Here is a 24,011-nt window from a genome sequence, read left to right on the forward strand (position 1 = left end):
AATGAATCTGTATGGAAAACACGATCAACTTCATTTTCATGCTTAATGAGCCATTCTAATTCATATTCATATCGTAACATATGAGGAACATATGGCCTTTGTTTTCTTTCATCACAATTTGGTACTAATTCAACATGCATGGCAGATAAAAAGTGTTGCGCTTCAGCATCAGATGTAAAACTGCTTCCACCAAATAATACAATACGAGCACGGCAACCTGTGGAACGAAGAGATTTGATAGTAAGTATAAGACCTGATGCAAAATGTGAAGCAAATAAAAGAACCACATCCCTTTTGGTACTATTTACCACTGATGAAACATTAATATCGCATAAAAATTGTTTAAGTGGATCATTTGCTTGAGTTGTCTTTTTATCTAAACTAAGCAATTGATATTCTATTTTATAAAACTTTCGAACAACAAAGAGACTGGCTAGTATAATCACAAAATATGAAATCCACGTAATAATTTTTAATTGGATTTTGCTTTCCATTTTGGGTTTGAATATGTTTGTTTGATTTCACTTTTGGAATGAAAATTGCTGTACTTTCAAGCAATCCTTCAGTATTATCAGCAACCAAAACAATTTTTCAACAAGTCCTTGATGAGAAATCACAGCCTTCTATTACAAAAATAGATTTTAAAGATGAAAAAATATATCGTACTCTAGAAGATACAAAAAGCGAAACAGTTACAAGAATATTTGAAACAGAAGGTTTTGATTATTATGTAAGTGTTTCAATTGGTGTTCAACGTGAATTTGATGATTTTTATGGATATATCTTTTCTTCCGTTGCAGATTCAACAAAGAATAAATTTGGTTTTGGGATGTCACCTACGTTCCAAATACCGGATGATTTTACTGCACAAATAGAAAAAGGTATTTCACTTGAAAACAATGAACTCATAGGACAAATTACAGGTGGCTTTTATACGATGGATAAATTTATGACTGAATCCATAGCATCAGCACTTATTCCGTTCCACTTTTTCCCTATTCAAATTCCAGAAAATGCACCACCCGAACTTACGAAATTTGCAAATTCAGCCAATCCAATTGATAGGAATTCATTAGCATATCAACTTAAGACATTAGATTTCAGTAATCAAAAAACATTTGATGCAGGCAAATCTAGTGGCAAACTTGAATCCATAGCGGAACTTACTGATTATGATTCTGTTAATGAAGATGTAGTTGCAAATGGTATCGATGCACTTAGCCATGGTGAAGTTGCTGTTGTCATCATGGCAGGGGGTCAAGGGAGCCGTTTAAGGGCCCCGTTACCAAAAGCTTTGATCGAACTTGACATCCCATCAAAAATGACATTACTTGAAATTCAGCTCCGTCGTATTCGTAAACTTCACAATATGCTTCTATCGTATGGGCAAAATCCGAAGCCGATACCAGTCTATATATTAACATCCGAATCAACACATTCAACAATTGCAGCATATCTTCTTCAACATCGTAATTTCGGCCTTACACATGTTATGTTAGTTAAGCAAAAACAACTTCCGGCAAGAAAACTTTCTAATGGCGAATTTGTTTTAAGTAATCCAACAAAAGTTTGTGCAGCACCAAATGGTAATGGTGCAGTATTTTCAGCATTAAAAGAATCAGGAGCACTTAAACAAATGAAGGAATTAGGCATTCGATATGTCGATATTCATCCAATCGATAATGCACTTGCACGACCAGCAGATCCATTTTTTGTAGGTGCAATGATCTATGAAGAAGGAGATGCTGCTATTAAAGTTATACGGAAGCTACCGAAAGAAAAAATGGGCACAGTATGTAAGCGTGATGGGAAAACAGTGATCATAGAATACTCTGAAATCCCTGAAGGTGAAGAATCGTTGTATCCTTATGGAAACACTGCATTACAATTGTATTCAATCGAGGTTATAGAAAAAGTGGCCGAAATTGAATTGCCTTATCACATCGCAAACAAAAAAGAAATGGTTTTGAATGATAAGGGCGAACTTGAATTGAGCGATGTGCAAAAGTTTGAAAGGTTTATTTTTGATGCGCTTGAGTATTGCGAAAACGTTGTTATCGTCGAATGTAATAGAGAAGATGAATTTGCTCCTGTTAAGAATTCTTCTGGCGCACCTACAGATTCACCAGAAACTGCAAGAGACCTCTTATTAGCCTTGCATAGAAGATGGGCTGAAGAAAATGAAATTACATTGGAAGGTGAAGGACAGTTGGAATTCTTACCAGAAACAACTTATGGTGGTGAAGGGTTAGATAAAATGGGTTTGGTAGGTTCAACATTAACATTACCAATGATGATTTGATAAATTCTTTTCAAAGGAATTGTTTATTCTTTCTTTTCTGTTTGGAGACCCTTGAATGATGGAACGTCAACGTATGAGGCTGTTGTGAACATTTTGCCATCATCATCAACTTTGCGCTCATAAAGAACACGAACACGTGCTGGTGGATTTGCTCTGCTTCTGTACCAAACACGGCTGTTGAGTTCTTGATCGATTTTAACTTCTTTTGTGCCCATGAGGGTTTGACCGACCTTAACAATTTCCTTGATAGCTTTTTGTGCCTTTAACTTACGGCGTGAGTCATAAACAAGCTTTTGGATATGAACTGTGGTTTCAATCTTTTTTGGTTCTTGTTGTTTGGTATGGAAAAGAGGCATTACGAAAGAAAGGTGGGACCAAACCGTTATTTTGAGAGGAGTTTGTTCGAATATCTATCGAAATGACGTTAAAAAAATATCGATTCTGGCCAAAATGGAAGACGTTAATAAAATCCCAGATGAGCATCCTGACTGAATCCCAATTAAAGGAAATTCTCGATCAACTTTGTAATCAATATGAGACCTTATGTATTATAAAAGAAGATATTGAAGAAGATATTCAAACATTAGAAGATACAATACATACAAGAATTCAAGATATGCAAAAACTTGCTAATGATTTCATAAATCTGAAAGAAGAAATAATCAAAAGGAAAAGTAAAGTTTACCAAGAAGAAAACAAAACATACAAAGATATTAAAATACAAGAAATAATACAAAGGGAAAAAAATTTCAAAGAACTTTGGTCCGACGAAGAAGGTTTGCCTTCGGAAAACCTAGAAAGTGATACCTTACCAATTCCCACTGAATTTAGTCAAGATGAAGATATTCCTTTATCCAATGCGCTAGCCAGTCCCGAAAACCTAGAAAGTGATGCCTTACCAATTCCAAGTGAATTTAGTCAAGATGAAGATATTCCTTTATCCAATGCGCTAGCCAGTCCCGAAAACCAAGAGAGTGATACCTTACCAATTCCAAGTGAATTTAGTCAGGACGAAGACATTTTATCACCCAGTGCGCCAGTTAGCCAAGAAAGTGATACCTTACCAATTCCAAGTGAATTTAGTCAGGACGAAGATATTCCTTTATCCAATGCGCTAGCCAGTCCCGAAAATCAAGAGAGTGATACCTTACCAATTCCAAGTGAATTTAGTCAGGACGAAGACATTTTATCACCCAGTGCGCCAGTTAGCCAAGAAAGTGATACCTTACCAATTCCAAGTGAATTTAGTCAGGACGAAGATACTTTATCACCCAATGCGTCAGCTAGTTCCGAAAGCCAAGAGAGTGATACATTACCAATTTCTAGTGAATTTAGTCAGGACGAATATACTTTATCATCCAGTGGATCGTCTAGTTCCGAAACCCAAGAAAGTGATACATTATCAATTTCTAGTGAATTTAGTCAGGACGAATATACTTTATCATCCAGTGCGTCAGCTAGTTCCGAAACCCAAGAAAGTGATACATTATCAATTTCTAGTGAATTTAGTCAGGACGAATATTCTTTATCACCCAGTGCGCTGGCTAGTCCCGAAAGCCCCAAGCAGTTACAATACAGTATGTTTGAAAGTGATGGGAATGCTCCTAATTCAGATAATGAAGAAGGTCTTGACAATTGGGAGATAGAAACCTTAGTTCCACCACAAAGCATCCATTCACCACTCAAGATAAGTTTATTTGCAGAAATTTCAGAAGTCTCAATAATTTCTGGATTATCATTTAGTCCAGATTCCAGGTATCTAACTATTTGTAGCGAGACGTGTATTCGTCTTTATGACATTGATGAAGATAAGTTAATACTTCGCTATGTTCTTGAAAATGATTATCACGTAACATCAATTGCTTGGGCAAATGACAGCAAACGCTTTCTCTGCTCTATTGAAGAAAACCATATCTTTGTTTTTAATGGACCAGAATCTGTACTTATTCAAGATATCAACACCGGATTTGATAAGATATATCAAGTCAAAATAGCACCGAACCAAGCATATTTTGCGTCAGCTACTAACAATGGCATTACTGTTTATTCATTACAAAATTATTCGGAGACAAATATGTTGATCAAAAAAGATGGAGATATTCCGATGGAATCACTTTGTTTGTCTATTTCTCCAGATAGTAACTTGATCGTAGTTAGCTATGGGGATTCATCTATCGCAATTTGGAATGTTAACGATAATGAAATTATCTCCCAAATAAATTGCCAGAACGCAATTATTCATTCAATGTTTTTCATCCCAAACTCAAGCCGGTTAGTGACAGCTTCCCTCGACCCTGAGATTAATGTTTGGGAAATTGGTAAAAATTCCAAAAATGATCTCGAAATTAAGCAGGTAAAAACATTTAATGGGCACAAGGATGTGGTCCTTTGTTTGGATGTAAGCGCTGATGGAAGATGGTTGTTAAGCGGATCAAAAGATACAACAGCAATATTGACAGATTTGGAAATGGGGGAAATGGTTTATTGCATAAAATCACATACAAATTCAGTGCTGACAGTAGAAATTAGCAAAAACCTACAAATGTTTGTAACTGGAGGAGGTGATAACCAAATTAAGATGTGGGAATTTATAAATTTGTAAAGTAAAGAAAAACTCGTGATAAAATTTATCGTTAAAATTTGAATACACTGTGATAAACGGTTTTCATATTAACCATTAACCAGATCGAAATTTCAACCAAAAAAAAAACATTCCCAAAAATCAGTATAACCAAATATCAATTTTAATGAAATTGCTGCATTATGTATGCACTAGCAACAAGATTAGACATCTGATGTAAAAATGATCGTTCGAAAAAATTTCAAAGAAATGATTTCTTGAGCCTTTGCACAGTTAATACAACTGAATTTATCCGTATATTACCCAAAAAAAGTATATGTTGTGTTGGTATTTAAAGTGTCACCACCTATGTAAGACGATTGCGCAATTAATGAGAGCTCTACAACAAAAGTGACGCAACACAAAACCGTTTATAAAACAATATCAGATGGATCCAACTGCCGAAGCAATAGAAGAAAAGATTCAAGGTCTTCCATTCCCAGTCAACTCGGTGAAGCGTGTTGCTCGTCAACCTCTTTATCTTCATTCCAATAAAAATCCATTTCAACGAGGAATTTCACAAAAAGCAGCTGTACTTTTGTCATACGCTGGTGGTCTATTTATAGAGCAGCTGACCAAAAAGGTTTTTGAAAATGCAACTGATAATATAATCAGAAGAAGAATGGTTGTATCAACTCTTTTACAAACTCCAAGATATCGTTTTTCAATCACAAGAATGAGAACTAAAGAGCTTTTTGAGTTATTTGAAGAAACCAATGAACTCTCAAAAAGAGTTGCTGTTGCAAATATTTCAGTTCCAATTCCATTACCTATAGCTCTTACAGCGTCAAATACTCCTGGAAGTGAGGTAAATCGTCGTGAAACTGAAAATGTTGAGGCTATTGTCCGTGCCCTTGTTTTTTCACATCAATCATATTATCAGACAGTTCCTTCATTTTTGCTGAATACCAAGAAAAAAGAAAATGGAACTGGCTCCAAAAGATGAACCAAAATTTTTTGAAAATTTAAGGTGAATAATCATTATCAGAAAATATTAAAATTTTTGTTCATGTTGGTATATATTTTTAGAAAAGTGTATTCTTTAATGATGTGAACTTTGACACAAAATTTTTTATTTATATAAAATTTTTAAATCATGAATCTTATGAATATTCGTGAATTCATGCTCTTTATTGTGTTTTCTTTTCTTAAGTTGTGGTAAGCTGGTTTTAAAAGTTATACTAATATTAAAAATTCACATCTGCAGATAAATATGATCAATTTCACTAGTTGGAATAAAATTCGTAGCCCCTCAGTTTCGAGTCATGTTATTACAGATTATGATGTTGTAATGATAATTTTTAAAAAATTGATTGGAATGTTGAAAATGTTTCCATAAGCATTCCACTTGAAACAAATTTTTGTGATCTTTAAAGATTGCAAAATGAAATGTGTTTGGTAAATTTTTACCAATAAGTTTACCTTTTATTAGAAACGTTTTTGTCTATATGTTTTATATGTACAAGCCTTTAAAAGCTGCGGATTTACCAAATGTTACATTGGAAATGATACTTTTCGCGAATGTTCGTCACTGGAAACTTTAAACATTCCAAAATCAAAAATATTTCTGAAGGTGCATTCAATGAGGCTCAGGCTTAGAATTTCTTTATCTACCATTACTTGAAAATATAAGTGGTATATTTATGAAAGGATGCAGAGCATTCACGATCATTTATATAAGAAATATACCTGATTCAAAAAACAATGTTAGATTATACATTTCAAAAAAAAATTAAAGAAATAAAAAGAATTTTAGTTTATTAAATGTTAAAAAAAAATATTTTTGGTTCCAAGTTTTCTAGAGATTGAATTTGACAAAAAGTGACGTCGAAGTAACCGCTAACAAAGTCAGATAATATTAAATGGGAAACACATTCACAAGGAAAAACATCACATTATTCTGCATATTCCTAATAACAGCCCTTTTCTTATTCTACATATTATTCATGAGGAGGACATTTGTACGAAATAATACTCGAATTCCATTTATGTTATCTTCTACGTTAAACACATCTCTTAAACGATATGTTGAAACACTACCATCTAGAAACACAATGTTTGTTACTGGCCCTTATGAAAGTGGAAAATCCCAAACTCTTAATTTACTTGCAGAAGATCTTTTTACTAAACAGCGTCTTGTTTTAAATCTTGATGCATCCAAATTCCCCACAGAAGTTGAGTTTGTTTCCCACCTTAAGACATCTCTTCTTGATGGACTTCTTAAGCTTCGCCCATATTTATCTGCAGATATTCTTAAGTCTCTTAATCCTAAAAGCATGAACAAGTCAATTTCTCTTCCACTTGGTCTTGATTCACAACTTGGACAAACCTATCTTCGCATATCAAAGTCAATTGATCAAATTCTCAACAAAGACAACACTATTTCCACATATGGCATCTATAACTTCTTTTCTGTTCTTCATAGTTTCTCTGATACCATTCGGCCAGTCATATTTTTACATTCCGGCGATACGTTAATTAATACATCACTTTATCATATAGTTTCATCATCCCTTTCACGTAAAAACCTTTACACAAACTTTGTTCCCACGGTGATAGAGCTTCGAGATTCTTCGATTCTTAATAACATTTCTCATCTTTCATCACTAAACACGATTCGAATTTCGTGTTCGCAAGACTTTAACGAAACTGCATTCGAAATCCTCATTCGCTCCAAGATATTTAGTGCGTATGAGCTTCGAAGAGTATCCACACGACTCGGCGCGCACGGCGGCGCGCTTGCGCATGTGTTTGAGGACTTAAAGTTCGGCATAAACATCGACGAAGCGATTGAACATGAAGAAAATCGAATCAATGAAATAGTAAACAACGCTTTAACGAGGGCTGTGAAGAAATCACAGTTCGTACAGAAGTTGTGTAAGAGTTCTGACGGCGCATTCGCGGCGGATGTGGCGGACGTAATGAGTTTGAAGAAGTTGTTCGAAAAAGGACTTTTGTATACCGACGATAAAATGAGAACAAAGGTGGCAAACAAGGGAGTAATGAAGGCACTATGCACATGAAGAAGGAATAAAAGTGATTATGTTGTTAAATTTGTATGTGGTATGAAAAATTTAATTGTAAAAATTTATTACATAAGAAGATGCAAAATATAATTTACAGAAACTTCGAAACTTTTTGGTGTTGTCGATATTGGATATGAAAAAAAAAATCATCACTAGTTTGGTATTTTTCTTCTAAAAAGTCAAAATCAATCGTAACACGTTAGCATATTGCACAGTATTTTTTTCTGAGATACAATTTGATTTTGTTTTTGCTATTATTTATGCCATTTATCAATCAAATCTATTATCCCAGATAACTATGATTTATTTTTGCGATTAATTGTATTAAATATTAATTGTAACGAGTTTATCGAATGATATTTTTTCTTCTACAAAGTCATTGCAAAACCGTCAGATAAAATTGATAGGGTACTTTATTCAAATTTTCTTAATGCTCAGAATAATCCATTGAATTTCATCAAAATATAAGGAGAAAAGCATAGTTTTACTTATGATGAACATATTATAATATATATAAATAAAAAGACAATCACAATTGTTGCCATGACTTCCTTCTATGCTGTAACAACATTTGATTCTATATTACAAAAGTGTACAACATCCACCACCTCCATGATGCGGTCCATGATGTGGTCCATGATGTGGTGGTGGTGGCCTGTGGCGTGGTGGTGGTCTGTGATGTCCTCCATGTCCTCTTGGTCCGTGGTGTGGTGGCATGAAAATTAGTGATATGATGTTGTATTTTCGGGAGCTCTCAATTTTCAAAAAAAAAGCTCAGTGAATTATCCGATAATTCTATACATAAAAAAACGGCATGATTCAATTTTTTTTGCGTTTTTCCATAAATCATCGGAAAGTAATACATAAATAAGTTATTCGGGATTTTCATCGATTTTCCTCTTCGATCATTGACACATATATTTATCATATGTTAAAATTAATTTATATTTGAAAAAAATATTCACATCATTTTTTTAATGATTAATCACCGAAGCAAATTTTTAGTAATGCAATTTTATTGTATTCTACAGGTTTTTAGGAAAATTGGAAGTTAATTATAATTAATAATTATACGTTTTTCGAACTTTCATTAATCTGGATTATTACTTTGGTATATATGTCAACAAGCTCTTGATCATAGAAGGAAATTATATAGAATTTTTGCATTATAACAAGAATATTTTGGTTATATCGGCAATTTAAGTAATGATTTGTCGTAGGACATGGAAAAAAAAGCATAGCTAAAAATCATTAGCTAATGATATTTAATATCATATGTGAATAACAAAATTGTCTTCTTTGAATCTTTTTCAATGGATCTTCTTCATTATTATTTTTAAAATATTCAACCAAAAAAATTATAGATTTCTTCGATTTTTCTTCACTTTTTTGTTTGTTATTTCAAATATGAATAATACAATAAGTAATGAAATAATAATAAATACAGCAATTAAAACACCAATAATAATATAAACAAAAAATATATATATTATGTCATCATTTGTTGTTTTTTTATTTCCAATAATAAAATATAAATCAGTATAAAAATTAAAATATTCACAACAAACAAAAATGTATAATGATGATATAATTCATGTTATTATGAAATATAATCGAAGTTTGAATGTATAAAAACGTCGAGCTGATTTTTGTTGTAACAAATGAATATAAATATGAACTATAAATACTAGAAAGAGATAAATACATTTATGTATAGCACAGCTCAAAAATGCATTATCTCCAATAGCTTTTACAATTTTTTTAATAATATGTGTTATCAACATAAAGAAAACTCACCCATTTCAATTTTTGCTACAATGTTTGGAATAATCAAAATCTTACAATCACAAATGTAATTGCATAATTTTTGATTATATATCAGATCAGAATGAAATCGAGAAAAACTTTGCACTGGAATTTTGAATTCTCAAATATTTCCAATAAAATAAAAATCCTCAGGAAAGAGATAACATTGTTTCAATATAATAATTTTTTCTTTATATAAGATGTGCGCTAAAAATATAAAAAGATATCATATAATATTTACAAATTTTATTAATCAGAATCAGAGATATAAATGTATTGCCTATTACTTTCATGTACAGTTGGCGTTTTTTGTTTATTAATATTTTCTGTGTTCTCTGTTTTTTGATTTTGTTTTGTTTGCACAACTGGCTGAATATACTTTCCCATTAACATTTGGACAATTTGTTCGTTTGTTTTGCCAGATGCCATTAATTCACTGACAACTGATGGATCTGTTTTAAACTGTATTGACATAGCAATAACATCATCACTGTATCCTTTCATCTTGTCCCAATCAATCCCCTCTCTAATTTCTTTTTCATGTTTTTCAAATTGTAAATCGTCAAAATCTTGAATCTTTAAATTTTCTTTCTTTTGATTAGGAGTGACTGTAATATTTTTTGTACGACAAAATGGGCACATGCGCTCTTTTGGATCAATGCATGCAGCAAAGCATTCTGTGCATATATGTTGATGACAACAATTTGTTTCATTTATTAAAGGATAAAAATTATAACAAATGGAACAAATGATATTATTATGGTCTGTAATATCACTTGTGTATGGAACTATATTTGTCAATTTATTAGAATAAATTTGTTCCGAAATTTGTTGGATTGTCCATTTATACTTAGAATAAATCCCATTGAATTTAACTTGCTGTTTTGTGTGACCTCTTGGTTTAATTGTTAAGAATTTCCTGAGATCCATACAATAAAAGAAAATTTATTGGTGGATAAACGGCGAACGTTTAAAATCATTTTGTATAAAAACATCTATAAACAAAGAACTCAAAAATCACAATTTTTATTATAAAAAATCAGGTTTTCATTGAGTTGTTATCAAGGGGAAAAAAAACTAAAATTTTTTTTTTCAATGAACAAATACAAATCCTAACATATGCTCATATTTTGTTATCAGACCAACAATAACACCTAGATTTATTTTTTATTTTACTTTTTACCAATGATCATGTTGAAATGTGCCTCTGCTTCCTCTGGATCAAGTGGTCCTACAACATGATGTGGTACATATGGCTTTTCTAACTCATCAATTTCCTCCTGAGTCAGTTTAACCTTTACAGCACCAACAGCATCGACCAAATGTTGAACCTTTGTCGCACCAACAATTGGTGCTGCAACAATACTTTTACTAAGGAGCCAAGCAAGTGCAACTTGTGTTCTTGAAATTCCTCTTTTTTCGGCAATTTCCTTCACTTTTTGAACAATTATCATATCTTGATCGCGAGTTGAGTCATATTTTCCTTTTGCGACTTCGTCCGTTTTACTTCGTAATGTTTCTGCATCCCAATCGCGTACAAGTCTTCCAGATGCAAGTGGTGAATATGGTGTTGACATTACTCCTTCTTCCCTCAATAATTTAAACATTTCACGTTCTTCCTCACGATATATTAAGTTATAATGATCTTGCATAGAAATGAATGTGACCCATCCATGTTGGCGAGCAACTTCTTGAGCTTTGAGAAATTGATATGCATACATTGCACTAGCACCAATGTAACGAACTTTGCCGGATTTAACAACTTCGTTAAGAGCTTCCATTGTTTCTTCAATTGGTGTGCTGTAATCCCAACGATGAATGATTAATAAATCGATATAATCCATTCCAAGTCGTGCAAGTGACCTGTCAACTTCGCGAAGAATTGCGGGCTTTGAAAGGCGTCCTTCATTGAAGTATACTTTTGTGGCTATGATAACATCTTCACGCTTAGCAAATTTCTTGATTGCACGACCAAGCATTTCTTCAGATGTACCTGCGGCATAACCATTAGCAGTATCAAAGAAGTTGATTCCAAGTTCTAAAGCCTTTTTAACAATTTCATCTGATTGTTCTTCATCAAGAAGCCATTCATGAATCCATTTAGTTTTATCACCAAAGCTCATGCATCCACAACATATACGTGAAACAATTAAATCGGATTTACCGAGTTGAATGTATTCCATGTTTTCGTTCTTCTTGAACATAAATTTATGTGAAGTGGATTGAGGATAGAAATGCTTTCAATATCCTGAACCGATAAAAATTGTGAACATTTAAAAAGTTTACTCAGATCTTGAGAACCCCATTTTTTCAATCTAAACTCATTTATTTAATATTTTCTATGAGATTTATCAAAATACGCAAAAATTAGAATTGGTATGAGTTTGATTTCTGTTTAAAACAATCGTATATTTATTGAATTTTCTATCAGCCACCGTTTTTTTGCTCATCATGATTGCAATTAATCTTCAAATGGAACGTCAATTCAAGGATGAAAAAACAGACCAAAAACATGAGAGCAAACCAGAAATATTATTATTTATTGAACATTTGATTTTTAATCTGACCAAAGAAAATATTATTGAATATGCTTTTGCAAAAACAATTGTTTGTAAATATGATAATATTTATTCTATATCTTATAATTTAATTATTGATCAAATTTTCAATATCAAAGAATGATTGGGGACTTCATAAACAATTAATATAAATTGGATATAATCTGAATGAAATTGCGAAAATAATTAAAAATGTTGAAATCGAAAAACTTCAAGAAATATCATCACTAAATGATTTTAATTTTGATCAAACAACTAATCATATCATTCATTTATGTGAACAAAATCATTCAACATTTGAAGGTGCATATGAAGCTTCAATTAAATTTCATCGAAATGATATCTTTAAATATATTTATGAAAATAAATTAGAAGAATTTAATAATTTTGAAGATTTAGGAGAAAACTGTAAGTTATATAATAATTATGAAATTTTCTCATATTTACAAAAAGAAGGAATGAAAATTAATAATTCTATTATTGATGTTGCAATTAATGGAAATATATTTCTTGATTTCTTTAAAAACTTCCTGACATATTGATTTACTCATCTGGTCAACATAATATTGAACTCGTTGTATATATTTTAACTCTGAGAGATCAAGCAAAAAATTATAATTTTTGTCATGAAACAATTCGAACAATTCGCAACAAACAGGGGACAAAATTTTATAAAGTAAAAGATATGCCACCATTGTATTAAAAACACAAAGCAACTAGACTAGATTATTGTAGTTATGTATTATAAATTGTACCACCCTAATAAGTAAACAATTCAAAAAAATTCTGTACCTTGCTTTTTTTTCAAATGAATGATCTAAGATTTCGTCACTTTTATGTGTATTTTCGATTGTATTACCGGTTGCTGTGGAAAAAATAATATTTTTTAATCGATTAAAAATTATATTTCATGAGTTGATAAATTTTTTTGATTTGATATATAAATTATTGTATAGTTGATATAATGCTTATATATGAAATGAAAAAATAAGGAAAGAAATTGGTTTTTTTGATAATTGAAGTACCTTGGCAAAGGCCAAGTATCCGTTCAAAAAGTCAGTTTTCAATATTCACTTGAATAAAGCTTATTTTATTTTTATTCAAAATACGAGTGACATAAATTTTCATTGTTTCGGATTGGTATTCAATTTTGTTCAAATTTTTTCACAACAAAAAATTAGAGGAATCGCATTTCAAGGGCATAACGGTCGTTTCCATTAAATTATTGTATAGTTTATGCTTTCGAATTCTTTATTTATTCCGATAAGTGACTCTTTACGCCAGATGAAATTAAATTAATAAAAATTAATAAAATAAGTGTCGTTTTGTATCATATAAAATTAAATTAAAAAAATTAAATGCAATGATTGTCGTTTAGTTTTGAATTTCGTTCTGACGATTTCTGACTGTCAAAACAGTCGTCTGGCGGTTTTGATGAATTTTAAAATCAGTCAGACGAAACGGTTTTGTCGTTGCACGTTATAATAAAATGCAAAGTAAATCAACTTATAAACTCATTATACCATCAAAATTCCAAGCAAAATTAGCAATTACAAGAGTCGAAGAGGACAACAATTTTTTAACTGAAGCAGAAATTCAAGCAATTATCAATTTTACATATTATTTAAATCATGAAAAAATCAAAGAACACGAATTACCATCAATTTTCAATATTCAGTCTCTAATAAACAGAGTTATAGAAGTAATTGTCGAACATGGGGATGAATTATTATTTAAATATAGAAAAATAATTGCAAAATTTATTCTCTCTTTGCAATTATGGTCAATTGATTCAGAAATAGATAAAATAACTGATAATCCTATTCTTAATATTATTTTAATAACTTATCGAATTGAAATGGGCATCATTGATTAAGAAGAAAGTGATGAAGAAAGTGAAAAAAGTGAAGAAATGTAAAAATTAATTGAACTCAATAAAAATTTAATAATTTAAGTTTATTTATTTTCATCATTTTAAATATTATATACTTGTTCTGTTATTTCTGGATTTAAAGCAATGAGAACTTGATCCTCAAATACATCATCACACATATGCGCTTATCTTAAACTTTGAATCCTTTTGCTACAAGGAAATTGTCTATCTGTAGAAGCACTAGAAGGAAAAATCGACATAATTTTATTTGCAATTTCTGCTAGTTTTGGAAGTTAGAGGGATTTTTTTGTTCCAAAATTGATTTGGCATATATTCACCAATTATACATTGTGCTTTATACGCATTTATTTCCTCATGGATTGTAAGGTTCTCATTTTTTGTTTGTAGTTTTTCATCATCTTTAACTAATGACATCATATCGAATAATGCATCATCTTTTACATCATCTTTTCTTTCTTCTTTATTTTTATTTAAAGCGTCTATATCTATTACTTCTAATGAATAATGAATATTAACTTTTTTGCTTTTTAGATTACTATTCGCTAATTGTAATATAGCTGATTTTTGTGTAATGTAAGACCATTTGCCATTTTCATTTGCAAAAAAATTAAAAATTAATTCCATATCGTTATGATTAAGTAATACCTCATGATTTAATCCTGGATGAAGAAAGCATGCAACTTCCAAGAGAGGACTCCAACTATATTCAGTTTCAGTTAAAAACTTCATTAGAATATATATGCCAATTTTAAAAAGCCTCTAAATATGTTATACCTTTTTTACTTAGATCAGAAAAACAAGAATAAATAGAGTAAAATGCTTGCAAAACATAACATATTGTTGTATAATTCTCACCTTCGAGTGCTCTTGTTGTTCTTTTTACAATTTGTACGATACTCATTATATTTTCAATATTATTCCAAATTTTCATTGGTATAACTTCTTGAAATTCAATTCGCATTAACTCAATTATTTCATTTTTAAGTTTTTGCATATGATTTAGCATTTTGAAAAGGCTGTGCCGTCTTACTTCATTATAACTAGAAATCCGAGTAATTTTTGATTCCTTTCTAATTAAAAATGATGCAAAAATTTCTGAATTTTTTAATTTTTTTTGTAAATTAACGAATTGGAGTTATCAAAGGATTAATTTCTTTGATAAAAAAGGTTAAAAGAGAATTAAAAGCGTGACATACACAATTTCCCCAAAGGATTAGAGGGCTTTTTTGCTGTAGTCTTAAGTCATTTAGTTATTGAATTCCTGATTTCATGATTTGTGCTCGATCTGTTACAATTAATAATACTTTATCACTAATATTATATCCTTCAATAATAGAATTTGTTATACCACAAATTTCATCTGATGCTAAGTGGTCTCTTCCATCACAAGCAATCACTTTATCAAGCGATACATGACTTATTGTCAAAAACTTCATTTCACCTTCCAATTGAGTATGACAAGAAACCCCAAGAAACCGACGTTTTGTTAAATCACACCATTCATCTATAGATAAAGTACAAAAATCGCATTGCGATAATATATTTTTTGATACCCCTCTAACTTTGTTTGCTATTCTACGTGATTTTAATTGTAAGCTTTTTATGTTACACAACCCAGGAATCACTTGCAGGTTTTTATCTTCTATACATTTATATGTATATCCATTTAATAAAATAAATAGTTCAATGCAATTATTTAATTTATTTTGCCAATTCCTACTGATGCCTGTGTTTTTTTCAAATATTTCATCGTTATAACTAATCGTATTGTAATGCATTTTAATATGAGAAATTGTTGTTCCGACTTTTTTCCATGTATGACATTTTGTGCAAAAAAAGAACTCGATATCTGGGCCAAAATCTAAAATTGCAATAAAACATTCTGAATACTTATTATGCTGCATAAATCCTCATTGTAATTTAAGATTATCTGTGTCTAATATTAGAAATTCAGATAATTGATTTGTGATATCAATTTTGGAGGGAATAATATTATTGGCGGGTTTTTCAATTTTCGGTGGGCTTTTACCACGGATGCGACCGTTTATGACGACCGTTATGTCCTGGTAAAACGATCCCTCCAAAAAACTACCCTTTGTCGATCAAAATACAAACAAAACCTATTTATTCAATTAATCAGTTTATTTCAAGTGGGGGGAAATCAAAGTCAATCGATTCTCAAATATAACGAAAACCTTCAAATATTGCAAGCTATTGAGAGAATTATTTTCGATTTAAATGAGGAAAATATTGAACAATCAGTCGAATCTTCTTTTCAATACTTTTCTCAAGAATTTCCAATTTCATTTCTTCACATTATTAGCAGAATTATTTATTCATATTTTGTTTCCAAAGGATTTGAAAAATTATGCATCAAGTATTTACAAAAAGCAGAAATAAAATCAAATAATGCCTTAATTAATGTTGTTACTCAATTTTTATTATCAATTAATAACGAAGAATCAAATTATCTTCTTGAAAAAATGATTGAAAGTAAATTAATAGAATCAAAAATTATTCAAAATAAAAATAATCCTTTTTATATACATTATGTTTCAGAAGAAGAATTCATAAAACTGCAATCTCAAAGGATTAAATTCAAAAATAAAAATAATTTCAAAGATCTTTCTGAAAATTTTGAACTTCATAAGAAATTAATTAAAGAAGGACATAATCCAAATGAAATAGCAAAAATAATTCGAAATGATGAAATAGAAAAACTTCAAGAAATATCATCACAAACAAATTTTGATTTTAATCAAAGAATTGAACCATCACTTTATGAAAGATGTTCATTTATTAATAAATATGATGTTACATTAATTGATTATGCAGCTTTTTTTGGATCAGTTAAATGTTTTAAATATTTACTTATGAATGGAGCAAATGTAATAAATACAGGTAAATATGCAATTGCAGGTGGAAATGAAGAAATCATTCATTTATGTGAACAAAATCATTCATCATTCGAAGATGATTATGAAACAGCAATTATGTTTCATCGAAATGATATCTTTAAATATATTTCTGAAAATAAAATTAATCCTGATGATAATTTAGAAGAATTAGGAAAAGAATGTATTTTACATGATAATTTTGATCTTCTTTCATTTTTAAAAGAAGAAGGAATGAATATCAATAAGAATCATATCATCAATTCTATTAGTACAGGAAATATTTTTATTTTTTTATATTTCCTCGGAAATAATAATATTACTTTGAATTTTTTAGAGATTTCAGAGATTTCTATTAAGGAAGAATTTTTTGACTACCTTATTGATCATAAATATATTAATTTAAAGAGAAGTGTATGAAAATTTTATTGAAATTTTATTAAAACAATTTGATATTTTAAAATACAATTTAAATTTTTATTATAAAATTTAATACAGCACTTATTTTAGCATCTGAAAAAGGTCACACAGAAATTGTTAAAATACTTCTTAAACAAGAAGGAATTGATGTTAATGCAAAAGATATTCATTTGAATAATTTGGAATATGTTTTAATAATTTAAAGCAGCACTTCATATGGCAGTTGGAAATAATAATATAGAAATAGTAAAATTACTTCTTGAACAAAAAGGAATTGATATTAATGCAAAATATATTCATTTGAATAATTTGGAATATGTTTTAATAATTTGGAATATGTTTTAATAATTTTATATATGTTTTAATAATTTAAAATATGTTTTAATAATTTTATATATGTTTTAATAATTTGGAAAATGTTTTAATAATTTGAAACAGCACTTCATATAGCAGTTAGAAATAATTATATAGAAATAGTAAAATTACTTCTTGAACAAAAAGGAATTGATATTAATGCAAAATATATTCATTTGAATAATTTAGAATATGTTTTAATAATTTGGAATATGTTTTAATAATTTTATATATGTTTTAATAATTTAAAATATGTTTTAATAATTTTATATATGTTTTAATAATTTAAAATATGTTTTAATAATTTGAAACAGCACTTCATATGGCAGTTAGAAATAATAATATAGAAATAGTAAAATTACTTTTAGATAAAGAAGGAATTGATGTTAATGCAAAAAATATTCATATGAATAATTTGAAATATGTTTTAATAATTTTATATATGTTTTAATAATTTTATATATGTTTTAATAATTTGGAATATGTTTTAATAATTTAAAATATGTTTTAATAATTTGAAATATGTTTTAATAATTTGGAAAATGTTTTAATAATTTGAAACAGCACTTCATATGGCAGTTGGAGGTAATAATATAGAAATAGTAAAATTACTTTTAGATAAAGAAGGAATTGATATTAATGCAAAAGATATTCATTCGAATAATTTGGAATATGTTTTAATAATTTAAAATATGTTTTAATAATTTGAAATATGTTTTAATAATTTGAAATATGTTTTAATAATTTGGAAAATGTTTTAATAATTTGAAACAGCACTTCATATAGCAGTTAGAAATAATAATATAGAAATAGTAAAATTACTTTTAGATAAAGAAGGAATTGATGTTAATGCAAAAAATATTCTTTTGAATAATTTTATATATGTTTTAATAATTTGAAACAGCACTTCATATAACAGTTAGAAATAATAATATAGAAATAGTAAAATTACTTCTTGAACAAAAAGGAATTGATATTAATGCAAAAAATATTCATTTGAATAATTTATAATATGTTTTAATAATTTAAAATATGTTTTAATAATTTTATATATGTTTTAATAATTTAAAATATGTTTTAATAATTTGAAACAGCACTTCATATAACAGTTAGAAATAATAATATAGAAATAGTAAAATTACTTTTAGATAAAGAAGGAATTGATGTTAATGCAAAAAATATTCATATGAATAATTTGAAATATGTTTTAATAATTTTATATATGTTTTAATAATTTAAAATATGTTTTAATAATTTGAAACAGCACTTCATATGGCAGTTGGAGATAATAATATAGAAATAGTAAAATTACTTCTTGAACAAAAAGGAATTGATATTAATGCAAAAGATATTCATTTGAATAATTTGGAATATGTTTTAATAATTTAAAATATGTTTTAATAATTTTATATATGTTTTAATAATTTGGAATATGTTTTAATAATTTTATATATGTTTTAATAATTTGGAAAATGTTTTAATAATTTGAAACAGCACTTCATATAGCAGTTAGAAATAATTATATAGAAATAGTAAAATTACTTCTTGAACAAAAAGGAATTGATATTAATGCAAAAGATATTCATTTGAATAATTTGGAATATGTTTTAATAATTTAAAATATGTTTTAATAATTTTATATATGTTTTAATAATTTGGAATATGTTTTAATAATTTTATATATGTTTTAATAATTTAAAATATGTTTTAATAATTTGAAACAGCACTTCATATGGCAGTTAGAAATAATAATATAGAAATAGTAAAATTACTTTTAGATAAAGAAGGAATTGATGTTAATGCAAAAAATATTCATATGAATAATTTGAAATATGTTTTAATAATTTTATATATGTTTTAATAATTTGGAATATGTTTTAATAATTTAAAATATGTTTTAATAATTTGAAATATGTTTTAATAATTTGGAAAATGTTTTAATAATTTGAAACAGCACTTCATATAGCAGTTAGAAATAATAATATAGAAATAGTAAAATTACTTTTAGATAAAGAAGGAATTGATGTTAATGCAAAAAATATTCTTTTGAATAATTTGGAATATGTTTTAATAATTTAAAATATGTTTTAATAATTTGAAATATGTTTTAATAATTTGGAATATGTTTTAACAATATTTTACTGCAACTCAAATTGCACATCAAAAAGGTTACACAGAAATAGTAAATTTACTTAGTGAAAAAAATATAAAGCAAAAACGAAAATTTTGAATCAGATTCCTATTCTACATCAAATCATCATTTTCAATACGAAATGGAAATAAATCATATATTACTAATAATATTAAAATAAACTTTAAGATCAAATGTTCACAAAAAAACACTAGAAACAAAAGTATCAAACAAAAATTGACACAAACAATTGTATTTCCAGAGCATAACGGTCGCGCCAAAAGTACTTCCAAAATGCTAGGAAAATAACCGCATTACAAAAGCTAATTAGAATCAGTGTAAAGAAAATGTGTTAATTTCAAGAAAAATAAAAGTGAAACGGTAGACTGAACTATATCCCCTTATTTTCCTGAAAAAATATGTATATGGAAGACGATAGATGTTTTATGGAAAAAATAATCGTTCGAAAAAATTTCAACATAATGTATTCAATAGAACCGTTTACATTAATATCTATCGTCGACCTGGGGCGGCCCCGAAAATTGGGAGTGCACCGTTAAGAAAATTTAGTGAAATAAAAACATCTCATTACATCCTTGAAATTATTAAATAATTAAATGATATATATATATATATATATATAGCATCATTATCAAGAATCTTTCTTGAGGTTATCATTAATGGTGTTAATACATCACCATAAAAATAGTAGTAATTAATGAGATCTTTTTTTCTGCTCTATCCACACAATATTCAATTCTGAGATTTTTCAATAATGAAGGGACAACTACCTTTTTTGTTTTTCTATTGGCTCATTCCTGTTAACCAATTTCATCGAAATTAAAAATCAATTTTGTCGGCAAATCGCTCACATACTTTTTTAAATTTGAAATATGTTTTAAACAAAACTCCTTGATAAATTATCTCATTCTTTTTTCTGTGGATAGGCTGTGGTCTTAACAATTTTATTTTGTCGTCTTTTAATAAAATTATGATACAAAGATGGAGAAACAGTAATATTAATTTGTAAAAAATTTTTTACGAATATCTTTAATTGTGCATGGTTTGTGAAACAACTGAGAGCGAAATTATGTTAATTAACATTTAATATTTAATTCTGGAATAATAGGATATTGTAGATTTCAATTATTTTTGATTCAATTAAATATTCCTTTGTTGCAAACAGGAATGCGACTAACAAAAATACAACTCATTATTTACATGATGATGTTGTCACAAAATAGTGGATTCCAATAATTGATTTAAAAATGATTCATTCACAAATTCAAAATAAAAGAAATGAGATGGTTTTGGAAGCCAATAAAATTTTTAGAATGAAGTTTGTATTGCATTCAATGAGATATAGGCTTTTTCATAAATTTCATGATTTTAAAAAATTTACCGTTTCAAGCATTATGTAATTATTATGTTAAAATTTTTTTCTTCTTGTTAGGTTAATTTTGGTGAAATTTTTCTTTCCTACAACGGTTAACGATCAGATGCGGAAGAGCCAAAATCCCGGCACTTCTCCAAACGAAGATTCTACAAAGTCATATCAATTTGGAGACATTGACAAGTATTATATTTGCAACCGTGTTGGCCGCGGAAAATATTCAAATGTATTTCGAGGCAAAACAGAAAATGGCCAATTATGCGTCATAAAAGTTCTTAAACCTGTTCGCCCAGATCGAATACAACGCGAAATTAATATTTTACGCCGAATGCGGGGAGCACCAAACACATCTCAATTATTAGACGTTGTTAGTGATAAAGACACAAAATCAATAGCACTTATTCTTGATTGGTCAAAGAATGTTCCAATTCGCACAATTCTACGTCATCTCACCACAGTACAAATATCAACATACATTTATAAAGTTCTCCAATCCCTTGAATATGCACATTCTCACAATATCATGCACCGGGATGTCAAGCCTGGTAACATTATGTTTGATCCAGATACTCTTACTGTCAGTTTGATTGATTGGGGATTGGCAGAAGAATATCAGCCAGACCGAGAATACCTTGTCCGCGTCGCAACAAAGCATTACAAAGGGCCGGAGCTTTTACTCGGATATACTAAATATGACACAAGCCTCGACATTTGGTGTTTGGGTTGCACATTTGCAACTTTGCTCTTTGGTCGCATTCCATTCTTTAAAGGCCACGACAACGATGACCAAGTGATTCGCCTTGGAGAGATCTTTGGGTGCAGAGACATCGTAAATTATGTGGAAAAATATTCTCTTACGCTGCCTCCGAATGTCGCAACAAAGATACAGAAATATAAAAAGAAATCGTTTGCAAGCTTTGTGACAGAATATAATAAAGATGTGGCAACACCAGAAGCATTAGATTTGCTCTCAAAAATGCTGGTGATTGACCACAAGCAAAGAATAACGGCTGTGGAAGCAATGAAACATCCTTATTTTGAACAAGCAAACATTTGATTTATATATAAATTGAAATATTATTAATGTTTATTTTAAATTTATTATTTGTTGACAAATTGTTGCTCTAAAAGCATAAAAACATAAAAACTGTTATCCAACATATGAATATTTGGCAAATATAATTAACTATCTTTCACTTAATGCCAAATTCCAGGTGATATAAGATTAAGTAAATTCATGAATTGTAAATTTGTTCCTTTTAATGCATAGTTTCCTATAAATTCACACTGAATAAAAGTTACATTTTCATAATAAAAAATAGCATTTAAAAATGCATAAGCAACAATTCTTCTGACAAAGCTGATCAAAGAAAAGCATACTCAGAATATATCATTTATCAAAAGCATGTTTTCCAATATATTCTGCACTTGTCATATTTGTTACTTCACTTTTTTTTCCGACCACAAAACAAAGAATGATGAGAAAGAGGTTTTTTCATATTTATTGATGAGCTAAAATTGAAAAAAGTCATTAAAAATAACGATTCTACATATGGTTTATGTATATTAATTTTTTTTTTTAAATAATTGGCATATTAATTTCAGCTCCACTTAAAGAGTTTAATTCAACTTTGTTACTTTCTCTCTTAAATATTCTTTTTAAGCACGAACAACATTTTTCATTTTTAGCCAATTTATGACTTTGTTCAATAGCTTCGAAATCGATTCCATTAAAACAATTTTCCAACACATTTGACATTACGTCATAAGGCACTGAAGACCATATTGACGTAAACGCGGCCTCAAGCAAATCCTTTAATTTCTTTTCATTCAAGTTAAACTTTGGATTCTTTGATTCCTTTCTAATATATTTTTGTATTTCATTTATTGTGTATTGAATAATTTCATTTTCGTTTCTTTCTTTTTCATATTTATCTTTTGCCCATTTAATTATTGTTTCGAAAATTGCTGTAATTCGTTTTTTAACTGTATAAATGTTATTAAACCAATCTTTAACAAATGCTGAAATAATACCAAAAACGCCAGTTGCTGAAATTACTCCAAATAATGTTATTAAAACTTCTAATGCAGTATTTAATTCACAACTTTCAGCAATGATTGAACTCTTTTGTTGCATCGAATTAAATCCAGTTGAGTCATAACATCTATTATTAGATGTATTACCTTTACATGTTTTAGGCACATTTGTTAAACATAGAATTGCTAAGTTACCAAATGCTTTATCGCCAATTACAATTGATTCATTTTTAGATGTTTCTTCATCAAAATAAATTTTTGTGAATCCTTTGCATTGTAAAAATGCGTTTCGACCAATATATGAAATGTTTTTAGGGAATGTTAATATTTGTGTAAATCCAGCACAATAAGCAAATGCTGAATCACCAATATATATTAAAGATTCAGGTAATATTAATTGATTTTCTAAGCCACGACAATCAAAGAATGCAAAATCGCCAATAAATATTAATGTGTTTGGTAAATTTAATGTGCCTTTTAATGATGCACAACTAAAGAATGCATTATTACCTATTTCTTTAAGTATTTTCGTATGAATTTCAAGTTGTCCATTAAATCCTTTACATTCAGAAAATG

General features: G+C 28.8%; 7 protein-coding genes across 7 annotated transcripts; 5 read left to right on the forward strand and 2 right to left on the reverse strand.

Moving 5' to 3' along the window:
- Positions 1 to 532: 532 nt before the first annotated feature.
- On the forward strand, positions 533 to 2,302 carry GO595_005723 (UDPGP type 1 family protein; the record flags this gene model as incomplete). The annotated part of the gene is made up of 1 exon (XM_067918997.1): positions 533 to 2,302. One exon carries the CDS (start codon positions 533 to 535, stop codon positions 2,300 to 2,302), a length of 1,770 nt encoding a protein of 589 aa, XP_067774102.1.
- Positions 2,303 to 2,325: 23 nt separating this feature from the next.
- On the reverse strand, positions 2,326 to 2,658 carry GO595_005724 (large subunit ribosomal protein L31e; the record flags this gene model as incomplete). The annotated part of the gene is made up of 1 exon (XM_067918999.1): positions 2,326 to 2,658. The coding sequence occupies one exon, from the start codon at positions 2,656 to 2,658 to the stop codon at positions 2,326 to 2,328; it is 333 nt and encodes a 110-aa protein (XP_067774103.1).
- A 119-nt stretch (positions 2,659 to 2,777) lies between these two features.
- GO595_005725 (Transcriptional repressor tup11-related protein) lies at positions 2,778 to 4,904 on the forward strand (the record flags this gene model as incomplete). The annotated part of the gene is made up of 1 exon (XM_067919000.1): positions 2,778 to 4,904. The coding sequence occupies one exon, from the start codon at positions 2,778 to 2,780 to the stop codon at positions 4,902 to 4,904; it is 2,127 nt and encodes a 708-aa protein (XP_067774104.1).
- A 406-nt stretch (positions 4,905 to 5,310) lies between these two features.
- On the forward strand, positions 5,311 to 5,868 carry GO595_005726 (uncharacterized protein; the record flags this gene model as incomplete). The annotated part of the gene is made up of 1 exon (XM_067919001.1): positions 5,311 to 5,868. The coding sequence occupies one exon, from the start codon at positions 5,311 to 5,313 to the stop codon at positions 5,866 to 5,868; it is 558 nt and encodes a 185-aa protein (XP_067774105.1).
- Positions 5,869 to 6,910: 1,042 nt separating this feature from the next.
- Positions 6,911 to 7,945, forward strand: GO595_005727 (uncharacterized protein; the record flags this gene model as incomplete). Its single annotated transcript, XM_067919002.1, has 1 exon — positions 6,911 to 7,945. The coding sequence occupies one exon, from the start codon at positions 6,911 to 6,913 to the stop codon at positions 7,943 to 7,945; it is 1,035 nt and encodes a 344-aa protein (XP_067774106.1).
- A 2,981-nt stretch (positions 7,946 to 10,926) lies between these two features.
- Positions 10,927 to 11,958, reverse strand: GO595_005728 (aldo/keto reductase; the record flags this gene model as incomplete). Its single annotated transcript, XM_067919003.1, has 1 exon — positions 10,927 to 11,958. One exon carries the CDS (start codon positions 11,956 to 11,958, stop codon positions 10,927 to 10,929), a length of 1,032 nt encoding a protein of 343 aa, XP_067774107.1.
- A 9,546-nt stretch (positions 11,959 to 21,504) lies between these two features.
- Positions 21,505 to 22,455, forward strand: GO595_005729 (putative casein kinase 2, alpha subunit; the record flags this gene model as incomplete). The annotated part of the gene is made up of 1 exon (XM_067919004.1): positions 21,505 to 22,455. The coding sequence occupies one exon, from the start codon at positions 21,505 to 21,507 to the stop codon at positions 22,453 to 22,455; it is 951 nt and encodes a 316-aa protein (XP_067774108.1).
- Positions 22,456 to 24,011: the final 1,556 nt, after the last annotated feature.

Source organism: Histomonas meleagridis (assembly GCF_020186115.1).
Source record: "Histomonas meleagridis strain 2922-C6/04-10x chromosome Unknown contig_39, whole genome shotgun sequence".
Lineage (NCBI taxonomy): Eukaryota > Parabasalia > Tritrichomonadida > Dientamoebidae > Histomonas > Histomonas meleagridis.